We start from the raw sequence: 17,917 nt of genomic DNA on the forward strand, positions 1-17,917 counted from the left end.
GTACTGGGCCTTTTCTGCCATAGGCTCTGCGTTTTTCGGGGCCTGCGGGCTACAGGCCTTCGGAAGCTGAGCGTTTATCTTGGACCCTCTATTCGGAAGCGGTCTAGAGGTCAGAGAGACATTTTGTTTGGCGACTTGCTGATTGTCTTCCATCTCATCAGTGGTGCATAAACAGTCACTGTATCTGGCAATTGCGTTTTCTGAAAACACTTTTAGGCCCCTACTAACGCAGGTAGAAAACACTCAGGTTCCTGAGCCAGTGTTGCGGAGTAGACACAGACAGATAGACAGTCATACTTTCATAGGAAAAGGGATTCACAGTTCAGACAAAAACCATGCTAGAGTACTTCAAGTACTTTGTGTTTGCCTACCTAGGCTTTTACGTTCTGCTCCACATAGCTCTTCGTGGAAAGGTCACTATTGGATTCATCTCCTGGCTGCATTTGATCAATGTGCATATCAACCTTGAAGCGTTGAAGGTCTCTATCAAGTCGGTTTCAGTGCAAATCAGACCGATGTACTACTTGCATCGCAAGAAGTTGAAGGCAACCCACCACGATGGTTTGATTGTTGTACATTTCTACAGCCTCAAGCTGTTCTTGCTAGACGTGGAGAATTCCACGTCCACATCTACATCCACGGCTTCGAAGGCCCCCCAACAGCAACCACCTTCACCAGTGGCTGCTGTGCCAAACGGTAATGCGGTTGGAGAGTCAACAGCTGCAGTTAAATTGGAGCAACAGCATTCAATTGACAAGACTCTGAAAGTACTACAGTGGCTTCGGTATATCCTGCCCCTAACGGTGGTCATACACAATCTTGATGTGATAAGAAAAGACACCTCGATCAGGTTGGAGACGCTGTCCCTCTCTTTCAACTGTGATATGGAGACAAACAGGGAAACAAAGCAAAGAGAATTAAGGAATTCGATACATATCAGCATATCTAACCTGTCGGATGCACATGGGAAAATGGTTAAAGACCTCAAATGGACCATTGTTGGGGCTACTCCTCTTGCCAGCGCCTGCACTCCTCATTTCAGCAAGTTTGTTTCATCATGTGTAGGACATGGCGTAAGTATTGACATAGACGAATTGAAGCAGCTGGTAAAGAATTTGACACCTAAAAGATCGAGAAACGTGGGAGAAGAAAATCCCCCTGACAAAAGTTCCGAACATGAGGGGAAAACCACCTCCACTGAAAAGAAAAAGAGAAGCTTTGAAGACTATTTTAACAAATTTGACAAGTGTGATGTCTACTTTGCCGTCGATGAATTGCATGTGAAATCTGGCGAGTCGCAAGTGTGCATCAAGAATTTTGTTCATGCTATTAACAGTGCCGATAAGAAAGATATGGTTTACAAAAAATACTCCGGCTCGAAGCTTTATAAACTGACAACTAACGTGTCCGGATTAACTTTTTACACTGAGACGTTTAAAAACTCAAAGCTAAGAGTCGAATTTCTTAACTTTCTCAGCATTTGGGATTTTAAGGCCCTTATCTTTTCAATTGAAAATATACATAACTCTGACGTTATTAAACAGTTCACTCATGATGATTCCTTTATAGCCCGAAGTTTTTTCACAGTCACAAACACTACGCTTTTTACCAACCTTGAGGACATTATTGCTTTTAAAGAGCTAAAGAAATTGAAGGCCTTGCGTAACAAAACTAATAAAAATAGAGGTCAAAATAGTGCTAGTGAAACTGTCCCGGAAGCAAAAGAACAAAACTCCACAGCCATTCTGGATAATATCTTGCGTCTTACACACAGAATGCGTACACGGGCGCAACTTTTGACTTCAATGCTTCAGGTGCGTTTGAGCGATACTATCATCTCGCAATTCCTAATCGACGATATTTTAGTTGATTCATCTCTGACGGACAATTTAGCTTCATTATTTGAGATGGACAATTATCTGACTCCAACAAAGTCAATTTTTGTTGCTGTCAGAAATATACAGTTTTCGATCATAGAACACTCCGTTGTGCATAAGCTGCTGGTCATGGATTTGTTTGATGCTTCTTGTTCTATTGCTGTGAACGATGATACTGTCGTCATTGACACCATATCTCTCTACACTCACCATATTGAGTTCTTGGCAGAAGATATCAATATTTTCAAACAGCTGGCGTTAATAGCCAACGAAGTGGTAAACAGAAAACCTTCAGCTGTAGCAGAGGAAATCAAGGTTCTCGAAGAGCTTGCCATTGAAATACAAGTAGAAGATAAAGAAAAAAAGGAAAATTCTGATGCACGCCATACAGAGCACAAGCCAAGAAAGTGCTCAATGCTCCCTAAATGTATCAATTCGTTCAAATTTTTGATACATAGAATAACACTAACCTCATGTTTCAAAAATCCAGTAAAGTATTGGGACGGTGAAGATCAAACTTCTATCAACAACTTTAAGCGTGGTATTAGTCTCTCATTCTTAGAGTTCAACATAAATCATGATAATACTGTTGATATACCAGTTTCCGATATCAGGCTGTCTGATTTCACCGTTTCCTTAATAAGAGACTACGATCATGAAAAACATGTTGACAAGTTCCCAAAAATTGTTTCCGTTCAAAACACCCACGTCAAGTACACGTATCTTAACAATAGGCTTTCTTTGGTTTTCCCAATATTCGATATAATGTTATCCGTCGAAGTTTTATGGACAGTGATTTTTATTTTGACTGTGCTGAAGTCATTAGGGGGAAGGAAAAAAGACGAAAAACACACTTTCAACAAAAAAGATGCCAATTTTAATGAAAAGAAACCTGCTTATCCTTTGAATATACTTGTGGCATTTCCTTTGATAATGCTAAAATTGAAACTTCCATCTGACGTTGATCTTGCATTTGAAATAGACTCATTGCAGTATACCAAGCTACCATCGGCTACCAAGTCTCAAAGTATTAGAGTTAAAGTTTTCAGAATATATGGTCAAAATGCGCACGCCGAAGGTTTCTGGACCCTTTTGGCTATTGTTACAAATGGCAATTTCATCATCATCCCCAAAGAATTCATAGTGAAGAATGAAGAGCAAATAACGGTACACTGTGAAGATATAAGAGTTGAGATTCCATATGAGTATGTTTTCTATAAGACCTTTGACAATTTGAAAGCTTTTTTCAAATCTATCAAAAAATTGCGGGTAAATTTCCATGATTTGATGTTTATTGAAAATACCAATAAAGATTTCAAGGTAGGGGTAATTATGCCAAGCCTTGTAGACTCACCTCCAAGGTTTCCAAAAGTTCGTGTTAAGAGTAAGAGAATTTTATATTGTAACCATGATGATCCTTTTGAAGAGGAAATAACAGCATTTGTAATGTTGGCGAAAATGGAACAGCAAGTGAGATTATCGAAACAAAGAGCTTTTGAAAAGTATGAAACCAAGATGTTGTTAAATTTGGAAGAGAAGTACAGGAATGTTTTACGCTTTGAGAACGGTGTTGCTCTTATGCCGGCAGCTTTGAGTAAAGGAGTCCGAGGCGGTGCTTTTTCATCGACAGGATCAGTACAGATGAAGAAATCGTTGTCCACTGGTTTGGTACAACTTCAAAGTAAAAATGAAGGTACAGTTACTGTTGCACGTTCTAAGTTGGCAAATGAGATCCTTACAGAGGAATGTGAAGCTTGGCTCGGTTATCAGCGAGAATATCATACCTCAATAGAAATACCAAGGAATAGACTGAATGCTAACATCAGTAAGTCTTGGATCAGTAGAGTTAAGGCTACGCAAAGAATGAAGAAGTGTATGGGTAGTATTGACGGAGGGGTGAAAGCTGATCCAAAAGTTCGTAAAGAATTTCTCAAAAAGTTCCCTGTTGTTGTGGAGGGTAGCAGTCGTGCTTTGTTTGGTTTCAAAGTGCTTGATGCTATTGTTGATTTAGATGAGCCCGAATTTGGTTTGGAGAACTATCCTGATTTCCTGCACAGAGTTGCTGGTGGCATGCCAAGAGATATGAAGTACGGTATTTTGGTTCCAATGAATCTCAAATTGTGGTGCAGCGAGGTAAAAGTACAAATAAAGGACTATCCTTTACCATTGGTAGGATTTGGTGGAGGCAAAGGTGATGGCTCTGACGCAGTTCAGTTTGCTGGTGATATGGTTATTTGCGAACAGAAATACTCCTTAGAAGAAATCCGTTACAATTTTGTCCCGTGCGTTCCTCAGTATGATGATAAACAAATGAGAGATAGTTTATATGCTTTTCATGTTGCACGTACCATGACTAACGTTAAATTTGTCACAGATATGGATGTTTTTGTTGACTCAAGTAAGGCCGCTGCTGTGTCATGGGCACCTTCTTTACAACCGGGTATGAGCTACGCATTCAACAGTTTTGATTTGTTATCTAAACCTCCACTTGATATTTCTCCAAAATTGGGATTTTGGGATAAAATGCCGCTTCTTGTACCATCGAAATTCACTTTTACTTTGAAGAATGGTATTGCGTTGTTTATTAAAGCAAGCCAATCGCCTTATCATTTAATTGGTCGTAACGCTGGATTTGCATTCAAGTGGGACAAAGATGTCAAAATTTCAATTAACAAAAAGGACAAGCCTGAAGATTTCCTGATTGTCGAGAGCCAAGTTTTTGAAATAGGAGTTCCAGTATTTGATCCAGAGTACATTTCTAGTTTGATGACCAACGGAATGGGTACTCCTCTTGATTTCAAAATTTCCAAAGTCCTTTTAAGACTTACAAGTACGCCAATAGTATGGAAGCTTGGCTTTTTGTTTGAAAGAAATTTAAACAATGAAAAACACGTGAAGCCTGGATCAGTTGAACGTACGAAGTTTTTTAGACCTCATTATGATGTTCAGTTAAGAAATCCAGATACTTTTGGAACAGACGAAGAGAGAGAAACCTGGGATTCTTATGAAGGTTGGAGAAGTGACTATATATATCTGGCGGTGTCCTTGTATTCTCGTGATGATAACAAATGTCATGAGCTACCAAAGTCCACAGCAGGCTCGGCTTTCAATTCATTGTATCTAACACCCATGGCAATGTTTTACTTTTTCTTTTGGTGGGACTCATTCAAGTCTAGTTTAGGACTACCGATAAAAACTGGAAAATTGTTCAGGAATAAATTTTTGGTTGATAGTAAGTCTCCAAAATTTGGTGCTAGCATTTTTGGGCTAACGTATACCGTTGATCTTTCGCCACTTTACTTAACACATGTTTATCAGCATTCTTCTGTGGGGCATGATAGCAGTAAAGTTGCTTTTACTGGCATGAAATGTTTTGTCAAATCTTTCACAATGGATCTTCACCAATGCAGAAGGGAAGTTGTCACCGTTGATGATAAAACTAAGACTGCCCTAAAAGAGTATCACTTGCAAATGGATAAGGGCGTTGTGGATTTTGTTGACGCTGATCTAAGAGTACTAACAGCTGTTTTCAATCAAACCTCGGCGACTGGTATGCTAGTTAAACAGTTGGGCCTTGAGAAATCCAGCACTACTTTCACTGACGATTCTTCTTCAGCGACAAGTGGGGAATATATGGATCGAGTTTGGTATGATCATAACGATTTCATCGAGCTTGAAACTCAACCTGTCCCAGAAGAAGAACCAAAGTGGAAGGTTTATGAATTTGCGTCAACGCCAAGGTTCTATTATGTGAGAGATGCTGGTAGCTCTCAAGTCGACTTCCCATTTGACGTGATAGAGACACAAACTCACAATTGTCAGTTGGGCAACAGAGATTTCTCACATGCTGCCTCCCATCTTGCTGACGCAAGAATAGAAGAGTTAGAAGATCAGATAACCTTCCATAAATCTGAAATAGAAGATTTAAAATCTAAACCAATTAATAAGTTTGTTGAAAAAACTTTGGCAGGTCTGGATGCAGATTTACAGGAGCTACACCACAGGCTGCATGTACTAAGATGTTTAAAGGACAAATTTAGTGAAGGTGTTTTCCCCGAATATGATGAATTTCTGGATGATCAGGAAGAGTCTGATGATGAGGTAAAATATGAGCTTTCAAAGATTGCTTCTAGAGTTTCCTCACACATTTCAAGATCTAAGTCAAGAATCTCTACCGCACAAATGCAGACATCCAATTATATTAACAGATTTAGCATATATACCATCAACATCAAATGGACAAAGCAGTCTAAGTCTGGGTTTTTACGGTACTTGGAGAAAGTCAAAGACAGAAGGTTTTTGGTTTTCTCAATGAGTCAGCAAGCTTTATCTCTGGCTAAAGCCGTGCAAAAGTCAGCAGAGCAATTTGTGGAAGAAGATCCGGATCTTTCATTTCTTCGGAATGATCCTCAAGCTGAATTTGAGAAGTCAAAGTGTCTGTTGGACGATTTTGATCAAGCTTTACATGACACCACTGGTTACCAGGAAGCTGAAACTGAAGACTCGTTCCTGCTAAAACTTATCTTACCTCAAATTGCCATTAGTACTGATAGCAACAAATGTGTTTTATTGACTAGTAATCAAATCGTTTTACGGAGTGTAACAGTGAAGGGCTATCAAGCTGACTCAAATTTTGGAGAGATAAGCATGCCATGTGAAAACAGAAATGGACTGATATTAACTGATGCGTTTCTTTACGTTCTGGATAGAGAAAACATTTTCAATAACAAACACTCTTTTTTTAATCCAAAAACTTTCAGTTGGCCTCCTAAGCTTCCGATTGAGATGTACTATACTCCTGTTTCATTAGATGAATGTGTTGTTGTTCAAGATATCTCATGTGCTTTATTGTTTGTAAAACCAAACGAGTTACGCTATACAACGAACGGCAATAACAAGAACGTGAGACGTAAAGAAACTGTCAGAATTATTGCTCCAGAGGTCAATGTGACAACAGACAGTGTTCAGTTGGAAGTATTGAAAAATGTATTTACCTCAATGTTTGAGAATGATCAGACTGAGATTCATAAAATAAAAGAATCTGTGAAAAATTTCATAAAATATTCAGATTTTTCCGATTTCACAGAACTCAGTGTAGATCTAAGAGATTTACAAGCTGAGGCAAGACAACTCCTCCAGTGTCGAAGATTAATAATGAATTTCAACTATTCCGAAGATATTGATGTCGTGGATGATGTAGAGTCCATCAATATTGAATTAGAAAAAGTATTTTTGAACTTGAATGCTATTGTTGATATCATGCAAACTTCGAAAACCAAAAAATACAATGATCTGCACGAGTTTACTCAGTGGAATGTGATGGCTCCTATTATCAAACTTCAGCTTGTGGATGAAAATAAGACTCCTTTTGTAGAAGTAAGTGCTATTGATTCTTATTACATGTTCACAGACTCTTCAAATGGAGAATCTACAAACACAGCGTATGTGTATGATTTTGCAGTATTTGACAAACATCCAAAAGCTGAATACGAAATGGTTCTCACCCGTTTGGATGATTCTCGTGACCCTTTGTTCAGAATGGATTGGACTTTGCTGGCGCCTGTTGGAGGAATCAAAATTGTTGAGCAAAAGAGCTTTTCGTTTGCGCCTCTCAAAGTTGAATTTGATATGAGATTTGCAGAAGCCTTACAGGAGTTTTTATTTCCTAAAAGTAAAGTGCTTCAAAATAGTCAAGTATTAAATGATAGTGATTCTGATGATTTGCTTGATGAAATAGAGTCAATCAATTCTGATGCCACTAGCCTGCAGCGGGTTGACAGTTCCTCCTCTGTGTCGACGGTTGAAAAACAGGGTTCCAAGATCTCCAGAGCTTTCCACAAATTACTACCGAAGCATAGCTCAAAAAGTGAAAACTCTTCTTTCTTACCTTCAGTATCAAATCCGAGTACAGAGGAAGGTACTGTCTCTTTTACAAACAACGTCAATATTAGCAAGCAGGGAAAAAGTAAATCTGAAAATCTCAAGTTAATGGACAAAAGGGCAGCTACCTATTATATGGCAAAGCAGGTAAAGATCGACCAAATGAGACTCTCAATTACTTTCCGAGGGGCAGGGAAATTGCGCATCATTAACTTGTCCGACTTTTTTATTGAAGTTCCTATGATTGAAGTTAGAAACAAGATTATGTCTAACGAAGAGCTTTTTGCTATATTGAGAAACAAGATTGTCCACTACGTTTTGCGAAATACTCATAATATAATTAAAAGTACGTTGAAAACTTCAAAATCTTCGAAGGGTGCATCCTCCAATCCATTAATCAATCCCGTTTTGAAAATGAGAGCAAAATCTTCCAAGAGTAATGAAGAGGAGCATATCCACAGAGATATCGTTGACCCGAAGCATGGAAAAGTACATGGCCACAAACACCATGCGGAAGGTTCAAAATTTCATGACACTGATCTTCTTGAGCCCAAAATAGGTAACGGATTTACTGCTTTGCCACCAAAGAGGCTTGTTACTTTAAACGAATTGGTCGAGCAAGACAAACAGGTGAACAACAACCTCGACGATGCAGCATTATATCAGTCGCTAGATGACGTTCAGGAGGAAGAGGAAGAGGAAAATGGCACAGGCCCCTGAGGAGGGGCAGGCGTGGTATGGTGCATTCAAGCCAGCTACTGTCATGTATACTATGTATAACGTTTACCAGTTCATTCTATTTATTACATTCACTATAACATTTATCACTGAACCATTACATGTGCCGGTTCCTGCAGACTGAAATTTCCGAAATTCTTTCGCATCGGACTGTCCGCTGAGGCAATCAGGCAGTGCGTCCCGAGGGCTTTGCTCATAATGTTTGTAACAGTATATTAACCTTGCATCTTGCTGTCATCAATACCAGCGGTTGTTATCAAAGGTGGCCAACAGATATCATATACAGCTGATTTTTTGTTCTACGGACCATCAACTATGGATTTCTTTAAAAATGTGGCGACGCTAGCCCAAAACGCCATCGAATCCATCAATAATCCCAATCATTTGACCCCAGACCAGTTGATGCAAGAAACTTATCATTTGCCTGCTACAGAACATATAAATGACAAGATAAGCGCAGAGTACATTATTACTAGCCGTGTTCTATACAGTTTCAGCGGAGGAACGAAACATGCTGGCAATTATCTACCGATGCCAAACAGTGCCAATGTGAGAGCTGTAGGTGAACTGATACTTACCGAAAACTATCTTCTATTGAAAAAGAACGACAGTGCATATGACAAAACCATTTTTCACCTGGCAACAATCGATAAGGTACAGAAAATCCCAAACGTCGAACTTGTTCAGGTGAGGCTTTCCACACACAATGGAATGATTTTGGATGTTTTGTCTGATACTATAAGAACAAAAGCCGAATATTTTTGGCACACACTATCGAAACACCACCAAGCTGCAAAGCATCAAGTTCCTAAATTGATTGAATTTCAAAAAAGCCTATACTCTGAGTACTTGATCTCCAAAAACTGCAAAAACTCTAAACTAGGGGAGAAACATATTGACATTACTTCTCATCCCAAAGGAGGTCTAGGATTACAGTTCAAATTTCCTGGCGATCAAAGTAAGGAACAAGAAGTTGTCAAGCTTAAACGTTGGTTTGAATACTCACGCAGATATGGGAGAAACTTAGAGCTGGTAGAGAACCAAATTTTCAGTAGTTTGATCTTAGTCGGCATTCCAAATAGGCTAAGAGGTGAAATTTGGGAGTTGTCATACGGTGCCATGTATTTAAGATTCGAAAATGTAGGTGAATATGAGAAAATTTTGGCTGACAACTCAGGAAAGAAATCTTTTGCAATAGAAGAAATTGAAAAAGATCTAAATAGGTCTTTGCCAGAGTATCCAGCATTTCAAACCAAGGAAGGTATAAACAAGTTGAGAAGAGTTTTGACAGCATACTCATGGAAAAATCCTGAAATAGGATATTGTCAGGCAATGAACATAGTGGTTGCTGCCTTACTTATCTTTATGACCGAAGAGCAAGCCTATTGGACTCTCATTGTTTTGTGCGACAAATTAATTCCGGGATATTATTCAAAGACTATGTACGGTGTCTTACTCGATCAAAAGGTATTTGAAGCTTTAGTGAAAAAGACAATACCTGCTATCGGTGATCATTTTGTCAAGCACGATATCCAGCTTTCCATAGTATCATTACCATGGTTCCTGTCGTTTTTCCTCAATACTATGCCTTTAGTTTTCGCATTTAGAGTCATAGATGCATTCTTTTATAATGGTCCAAAAACGTTATTTCAGGTTGCATTGGCTATAATTAAGGTCAATTCTGAAAAATTGCTCAGTTGTTCAGATGATGGGGAATGCATTGCTGTGTTCAAGGAATACTTCATTGGTTTGGATGAGGTACAGCCAAGCCACGAAAAACTCAAAAGGAAATTCGATATTTTGTGGGAAGTGGCCTTCAATGAGTTTCATGTAGTAGATGATAAAGTACTTCAGAAAAACAGAAATGCTTTCAAAAATGAAGTTTTCCAAGGAATTGACTTGTTCGTTAAAAGAGCAGAAATTAGGAACTTACCTAAAACTCTACATCTTACGAACGACAACTTGTCAAATATCTATGACAGGTATTACAGTAAACTCCTGCAAGATAATTCTGCTCCTAATCGTGGTAATGTTTCAATGGATTTTGAAGCATTTAAGATATTCATGTCTGAAATAACAGTTTGGGTCAATCTTGAACGTAACACAAGGGATCAGGACAGTTTCCTTCAGCGATTGTATGATAATTGGTCAGATGAGTCAGGGGAAATGCACTTGGAAAGTCTAGTGTTAGGATTGAATAAACTGGTTGATAAAGACCTGATGAATGCATTGTCTAATTTCTTCGCTCTGTACGATACAGATAAGAATGGAAAGATTTCTAAAGAGACTGTTTTAGAATTGGCAGAAGATTTAATATTTATTACCACACCATGGCGTGAGGGGCTGATTTTTGATTCCATAGCGAACCGAGAGTTAGAGGATCAGATTGCAGAAAGATTAGTCCAAAGAAGACAATTACTGAAACAACAAGGAGTGCAGCTGAATGACGATGCTGAGATTGCTATTCCAGATGAAGTCAAATTTGATGAAGAGAAATGGAGAACTAAACAAAGTGTTCGATACTTATCTGCAAGCTCCAACTTTTTGCAACTTGCCTTCAAGTACGCCCAACCATATGAAGATCCAGATGCTCCCTTGATCAATCTGGAAGACGATGACAACGATGCTAGTCTGTCCAATAAGAAGCTTGACAGTATCACTCATAACAAAGCTCTTGATCCGACACATCCAGTTTATATTACAGCTTCCATGTTCCGGATGGTGATATTGGCAAACGAAACTTATTCCTCTTTTTTTGAGAATCAATTCTGGAGATCATTTGAGCTTGATAAGCCTGGAAGTATGGAAAACGGTGTTTTTGGTGGGATGGTAGGAAACATTCGTGGGATGGTTAACAACGTAATGGCAGATGGTGCCAGGGTTGCAACACAGGTCAGAAAGAAGATGGATGAGGCCAGATCTCGTGGCGATACAGTCAACAGCATTGAGAGTGGATCAAGTTCATTTGAATTGAATTCTGATGTATCTAACTTTGCAAAGGCCAACGGAAATAATAGGACCAGCATGGATAGTAAAGGGGCAGACAGTGTCATGACTGGGTGGACACTAGAATCAGGTGCACTAGCAGATAACTTCGATGATGCCAACATCGAAGATTTAATGGAGGTCCCTGAAGAGAAACGATTACTGGAAAATAATGATGACGATGGAATTATAGAGCAGGCCAAAAACAAAGAAGAGACTTCGACCAACTCTAAGCAGAATGAGGACACAGACGATGATGAGTTTGGCAGTTTTATCCCCGCTGCAGGTGACAACGTTGCCATTGAAAAGGTGGCCAACGGAATTAAAGATATGACTTTATGATAAGAACGATTATGGCGTCCACGTTTATTTTTACACAGAAGTTTTAGGATATAGTTGCATATATAAATAACTAGAGAAAGGAAATCATTTTTGATCGTTAGTTCAAAGATAAAAAAACAAGCAATTGAAGAAACATAAATGAAAAAGACAAGGATTGTAAATAACAGAAACATTTTTATTTATAAGTACAGAACCGTTTGTATCTGGGTTAGTGATCACCAAAGAGCTTTTTAAACCGAAAACCTCTTTTCTTCTTACCTTCTTCATTCACCACTACAGTATTAGTGGTTGCATTTGAAGCGGTACTAACGTTTCGTTTTCCAGGACCATGTGGTTCACTGAAAAATTTCTCAAACCTTGATTCTGCATGAGGTGTTGAACCAGATTGTCCTTGTGAAGGTTCAGCATGCAGATGAGGTGTAGAAAAAGCAAAAGACTTTTTAGGGGTCTGGGATTCTTGTGTTGTTTGGGAACCATAATTCTGTGGATTTACATCAGCGATTGGCGCCAAAATTTGATCATTACCACTATTAGCCATACTGACCTTGGACTTTTTCTTGGTTAAACCTGAAAATCTCTGCCTGAAGCCATATTTGCTGTTTTCGGGTACTGGAGAACTGACGTTTGGAGAAGAAAAAGAAGTAGTGTCGACATTGGACACCCGGGAATTTGAATTTGCCGGGGAAGTTGCTATATTATATGGTGAAGAATTTGCTGGTGGCTGCAAGGGTGGAAGAGGTAAATCAGTATCAGAATTGTCATCTTGGAATCTTGATTTGTACCCACGGTTCATAGGCTTTTTACGTTCATATTGCTCGTAGTTCATTGAAGCAATGTCTCGTAAAGACATTGAAGCCATTTTACCCTTTCTGGTACTAGCACCATTTGGCTCTTCCGATTCAACGGTTTTCTCGAATGACGAACGTCTTGGTGAGGAGGAATCGTCTAAAGACGCCAAGTATTCATATTTAACAGGAGGTCTTGATTTGGCGAGCTCATAAAGTTCCTTTGCACGAGTCTGTCCTCGTCTGTTCTGTAAGATTCTTCTTTTCGCTTCTTCAACCTTAGGATTGGGTGCTTTGACTCCACCTATATTACCCAAATTAGAGTTTGGAGTTTCACTTCCAGGAAAATTGGAACCCACATGTCTTCTAGACCTTTTATCTGGTTGCTCATAGGTGTTATCTGTAACATATGCCTTTGCTCCTGGTTGAATAGAATGTCTTTGTGCTGCCCTAGCAGCCGCAGCCAGAGGCGTGATATCATTATTGACACCATTTGAATTTCCATTACCTGACCCTGAACCGGATCTCGAGCGACTAACCAAACTAGGGTCCTGCAAGGTATTTACACTTTGTCTTCTTGAACTTGGTCCGCCATTGTATGCAGCACTCGCAGATCCCATAGCGTTCATTTTTGTATTCTGTGCGGTTGTCAGAGATAAGTAAGCACCAGACGCCTCGTTAGGCTGTCCATTTGATACGTACAGCGAAGAGCGATTGTTGCCTATCGACGAGTTTTTGAGCACAGATTTTCTTCTACCATTATTGTTGAACATAGGTTCAAATGGCTTTTCCTGAGCGGAGGCAGCATCTTTGACCTCTGAAAGGTCCTCAGAATCTAAATCAAGAGTTTTACGTTTTTCTGCTTGATCAATTTTAGCCTGAATAGATGCCTCTCTGTCTGGCACTCTCAACTGTGCCAGTTCTGATGTGTTGTTTGCAAATGAATCTTCTTGAAAATCTGATGGTTTCGGAATATCAGAAGAGTTCGGAATAGAAGCATTGCTATCTCTATCTGCGACCGAACTGGTAATATTTTGTGGAGAGTTAAAGTTTGAACTTATTATCGAGGGTCTTAAATGTTGTGCCATTGACTTGTTAGAACGTGTGCTCTGGACAGGCGTTGTGACAAAGCTATCATCATTTTTTATCATCGAAGACTCAGGGGATTCTGATCTTTTGTACGAGCGAAGTGATGGCTGCAAGGTTTCAGCTGGAGATCCGACATTTTCAAATAAATCACCATCAGCCAAAGGTACGGCTGGTGTTACTGGCGGAGTATAAAACTTTTCCTCACCTCCAATCGAAGTCAGCGCAGGCGGAACTTCATAGGACGGTTCCTTTGATAGAGAATTTGTGGAAGTATGGAAGACCAGAATAGCATCCGAGGCCGCCGCTGATTCGTCAGTCTGTACAGTTGTTGTTTTGGCTATTGGTTCGGGGCTTTGCGGCGCAGGTGGCAAAGAAATGCCGATTTCTTTTTTGGTGCCTTGTTGAACAGACTCGGAAGTTTCTGAGCTTTGACTGATGTTGGTTTCATTATCACTACCCTCGTTAGTTTCTGATTCGAGGTTGGGCTGATCAATGGCAACCTCCTTTACATCACCATTTTTCATCAATTCGTCTAAAATTTCTTTTTCTTTCTGCTTCACCAACTCATCGAGCTTCATCTGTGCAGCCAAAAGTTCTTCCTCAGTGAATTCCTCTTCATTGTGGACAGTCAGATCCCGAGTGCTGAAGTCCTCAACTATATCAGCCTCACCCGTTATATCGTGGATGAAGTCACCCTCATCTGCGTCATCTTCAGCGAGCTCATTAAAGTTTCCAGCATGGACTAGTTGTACGCCATTAGCTGATACGGATGAGGCAGGTGCTTCACTTATGGGGTGCGCTTTAATACCATCGACAATTTCATCATCTTGCTCGATAGCCGGCTCTAGATCTAGACCTAAAAGCTCATCAGCGTGTTCCGTAGACTCGAGCGACTCTGCTGCTTTCTTTGGATCCTGTATTAGACCAGGAGACAGAACACCGGAACGTTTGGAACCATTGGAGAAGCCGATAGGAGCAATGCCAGGGATGAGCTTTCGGCTCATGATATCCTCTATTATGACTGGATCTTGCACCTTTGCATTAGGCGATTCAAAGGCTTTTTCACGTTCGAAACGTTCAACTTCTTCGTTTTTGGCAATCACGTCCTTCACTTTATCTTCGTAGCTTTCCTCAGTAGCAAGCTCATCTATCACCCTATCAACATCATCTTCGGTAGACGGCCGATGAGGCACCTCGTGAATATCATGGCCAAGCCCGACAACAGGCCTTTCTGGCTCGACATTGGTTCCCGCCCCTGGGTTTGCTTCAAACTCGGCTTGTTTCTGAATTGGCGCTTGCTCTTGTTTTTCCTCGACATCCGCCTCGATACTTTGGTCATCCTCATTAGTTTCTCTGAGCTCATCAATCTCGCGCAAGATAGGCTGTTCGGAGTCTACCCGTTGTGCGGCCTCATCATCATCATCAGCTTCTTCATCAAGAGTCAGGCTCATGTCGACTGGCCTATGGACATCGTCAAAGTCATCGTACGCGTCATCGAACCCCTCTTCTTCGTATACTCCGTCGCTCCCGTCATCGATGTACTCTTTGACGGTGGTGCTTGTGACCTTAGTTCCGTTTGGAAGGACCCTAGTCGAGACATTTTTGATTGACCTCGTGGAGTTGGCTGGTCTTGAAACCAAAGAGCTAGAATTGGTAGCGGAATTGGCATTGGTAGCAACACGGGCCGCACGAACCCGCTGGTTCTGCAGGAAGTTCATGCTGTTGACCCTCGACGAGCTCGACGAGGGCTGGAAGTAGTTCCCATTGTTCCGCATGGGGCCGCCGGACACGTTGGCTGCCGAGACGGACCTTCTAAACGACTGTTCACGCTCCCTGTACTTTGGGTTGGGCACCTCGACGGAAACTAGTCCGTTCACCGAGGCAACGTACTTCTTGATAGTCTTAGGCTCCGGTTTGTAGTAGACCGGAACCGAGGGCTTTGGCGCCTGCCTGTGACCACTGATGCTGTGGCTCGAGGCTGGGCGGCTAAAGTCCGAGACGGACCTGCGTGGGGTCAGGTTTGGGGCGCTTTTCTGGTTGGAAAGTCTGTTTTTAGCCATGGAGGAGCTCATCGACATACGACGGGCGTTCGCCGTGTTGATCGAGTTGGCTCTGCTCACCGACACGTAATTGTCCGGCAGCCTTGAAGAGCTCCTGCTGATGCTGCTTTTCGAGTCGTTCGTGATGCTGGCTGCCCGAACGTATCTGTTGGCCTTAGGCGCTTGCACCTTTGGGATGCTGAGCCCGACAGGGTTGTGGTTGTTGGCCTTCAGCGCATTTCCAATCACAGAAGCGGCCACCAGGGCGTTGGTGCTGGGTGCTGGCGCCGAACTGAAAGCGCCCACTCCTGTGTAGGACGTCTCGACGTACGATTCTCTGCGTCTCTGCATTATCTGGTGCTGGTCCTTTTCTCCGTCTTAGTTCTTCAGTATCAGCAACACAACAGCAAACGACAGCCTAGATTGTTCCACCAGTAAGGTTCTCTGTAATGCACACAAATACCTGTTCGGGTCAATTGGCAATCGGCTACGCTGCTGGACTCTCCTCTAGCCTGCTCCGGCACCTTTCACCGTCGCCCTGACAGCCCCCTTCTTGCAAGAATAGCGATTAGCAGACAGGCCAGCTGGGAGACGAGGCCCACTCCCGGCACGGGAAGCTGCGACAGCAAACGCGGCAGCGAAAAAAGGAGATTTTCGGGGGGAAAAATTCTGTTTTGAGCCAATTCTAAAGCACGTGATTCTGCTTACGTAACCATCATTCAGGTGTTCTACAAGAGAGAATATGGATATGATAAGATATGGATAAGGAGGGTCTTTGACGTCCAAGGCGGCAAAGGCGACAAAAAGTCTGAGAAATCAGAGATGGATATATACAGGAAAGACAGAAGAGCTAGGCAGGGCGCTGGAGTAATGCACGGAAGTACTCAATGTTGTACTTGCCGCCGAGACGGTCGTAGAAGTGGTACACCTCGAAACAGACCTCGATGACAATCAAGTAGATGATGATGAGCTCGAGCTTGACCTCAGTCCGCTTGGACATGATGGAAATGAGCGCCTCGGCCTCGTCGGAGAGGTAGTCCAACTTGCGGTTGAGGATGACGATCCGCTTGGAGATGTCCAGCGCCTGCGAGATGTTCTCGTGGATCTTCTCGAGACGGGCCTCGCTCCAGTAGATGTCGGGCGTCTCGACAAGCTCGGAGTAGAGGTTGAGCTTCCCGCGGAGAAGCAGCAAGCGGCCGGAGAGCTTGAGCGTGTCCTTGGGGTCGACTGCAATGCGCTGGCCCTCCGAAAGCTTGTCGATAGTCAGCCTCGACAGCTGGATGTGTCTCTCGACGGCCTCCTCGAGAATGGCGAGTCTGGTCGAGCGGGAGATTCCATAAGAGAACGCCAGCATGTCAAGCAGCTTCTGCTGCGGAGACTCCGAGTTCAAGCAGATGATCTCCGTCTCCGGAGACACATGGGAGTCTGCAGCGTTGGCGCCGGCGCCCGTCTTCGCCGTCAGCTCCACGTAGTCGAGGTCCTCGGACTGGTACGAGTACGTGTGTATCTCGGCGTCCTTGAAAAGCGGAACCACCTCACGGAGAATCTCCTCCTCTTCGATGTTCCACGCCACTATAGTCCCGAACTTGAAGACAAACACGTCCTGCTGCTTGTACTTGAACAATATGCATTCGTTGGGCACGATTTGGATCGGCGCAACCCCCTTCAGCGACAGCTTTGACCGCACCTTCGCCAAGTCGTACGTCTCACACCGTGTGACACTCACCACAGGTCGGACAGGCTTCCCGAGGAAACTCGTCAGGTTCGACGACGTGACAAATGCAGGGTGGATGATGGTCTCGTTCTCACCCCCACCTCCGAGGACACCAGAATGGACTCTGCTGCCTGACACTGCATCAGCTTCAACCTCGCCAATGCTGGTCTTCTGGTACGTCAAGATCTTCTTTCTCTGCTGAGCTGCAATCGAGTTGGATGAACTCTGTGCATAGGATCTGGCTAGAACGCCTCTGTTGTTTCTCAAACAGTTCGCCCTCCCCCGGATAGGGACTGCCAGCTTGATCAAGCTTTGAAACATTGCTTCCTGTTTCTGTGGACTCTAATCTTATTCGACTAGCTCGATTCTGTTAAAGTAACTGCTACACTTCCACACCTGTCACGATTTCTCCGTCTTGTACGCAAAAAATGAGTAGGCGTCTTTTTTTTCCCTTCCGCCCTAGAAACG

General features: G+C 42.2%; 4 protein-coding genes across 4 annotated transcripts; 2 read left to right on the top strand and 2 right to left on the bottom strand.

Annotated features, from left to right (window-relative positions):
* The first annotated feature begins 108 nt into the window (after positions 1-108).
* Positions 109-8,614, top strand: PICMEDRAFT_17001 (hypothetical protein). Its single transcript, XM_019161424.1, has one exon. The coding sequence runs from the start codon at positions 336-338 to the stop codon at positions 8,475-8,477; it is 8,142 nt and encodes a 2,713-aa protein (XP_019016823.1). The 5' UTR covers positions 109-335; the 3' UTR covers positions 8,478-8,614.
* A 136-nt stretch (positions 8,615-8,750) lies between these two features.
* PICMEDRAFT_17002 (hypothetical protein) lies at positions 8,751-11,926 on the top strand. Its single transcript, XM_019161425.1, has one exon. The coding sequence runs from the start codon at positions 8,811-8,813 to the stop codon at positions 11,820-11,822; it is 3,012 nt and encodes a 1,003-aa protein (XP_019016824.1). The 5' UTR covers positions 8,751-8,810; the 3' UTR covers positions 11,823-11,926.
* PICMEDRAFT_143962 (hypothetical protein) lies at positions 11,927-16,285 on the bottom strand. Its single transcript, XM_019160353.1, has one exon. It carries the CDS (start codon positions 16,084-16,086, stop codon positions 12,031-12,033), a length of 4,056 nt encoding a protein of 1,351 aa, XP_019016825.1. The 5' UTR covers positions 16,087-16,285; the 3' UTR covers positions 11,927-12,030.
* A 105-nt stretch (positions 16,286-16,390) lies between these two features.
* On the bottom strand, positions 16,391-17,879 carry PICMEDRAFT_17004 (hypothetical protein). Its single transcript, XM_019161426.1, has one exon. It carries the CDS (start codon positions 17,768-17,770, stop codon positions 16,586-16,588), a length of 1,185 nt encoding a protein of 394 aa, XP_019016826.1. The 5' UTR covers positions 17,771-17,879; the 3' UTR covers positions 16,391-16,585.
* Positions 17,880-17,917: the final 38 nt, after the last annotated feature.

This window comes from Pichia membranifaciens, assembly GCF_001661235.1.
Source record: "Pichia membranifaciens NRRL Y-2026 unplaced genomic scaffold PICMEscaffold_4, whole genome shotgun sequence".
Taxonomy (NCBI): Eukaryota; Fungi; Ascomycota; class Pichiomycetes; order Pichiales; family Pichiaceae; genus Pichia; species Pichia membranifaciens.

Coding starts and splice junctions, on each gene's coding strand:
- PICMEDRAFT_17001 (XM_019161424.1), top strand. CDS start 336: ATGCTAGAGTACTTCAAGTACTTTGTGTTTGCCTACCTAGGCTTTTAC.
- PICMEDRAFT_17002 (XM_019161425.1), top strand. CDS start 8,811: ATGGATTTCTTTAAAAATGTGGCGACGCTAGCCCAAAACGCCATCGAA.
- PICMEDRAFT_143962 (XM_019160353.1), bottom strand. CDS start 16,086: ATGCAGAGACGCAGAGAATCGTACGTCGAGACGTCCTACACAGGAGTG.
- PICMEDRAFT_17004 (XM_019161426.1), bottom strand. CDS start 17,770: ATGTTTCAAAGCTTGATCAAGCTGGCAGTCCCTATCCGGGGGAGGGCG.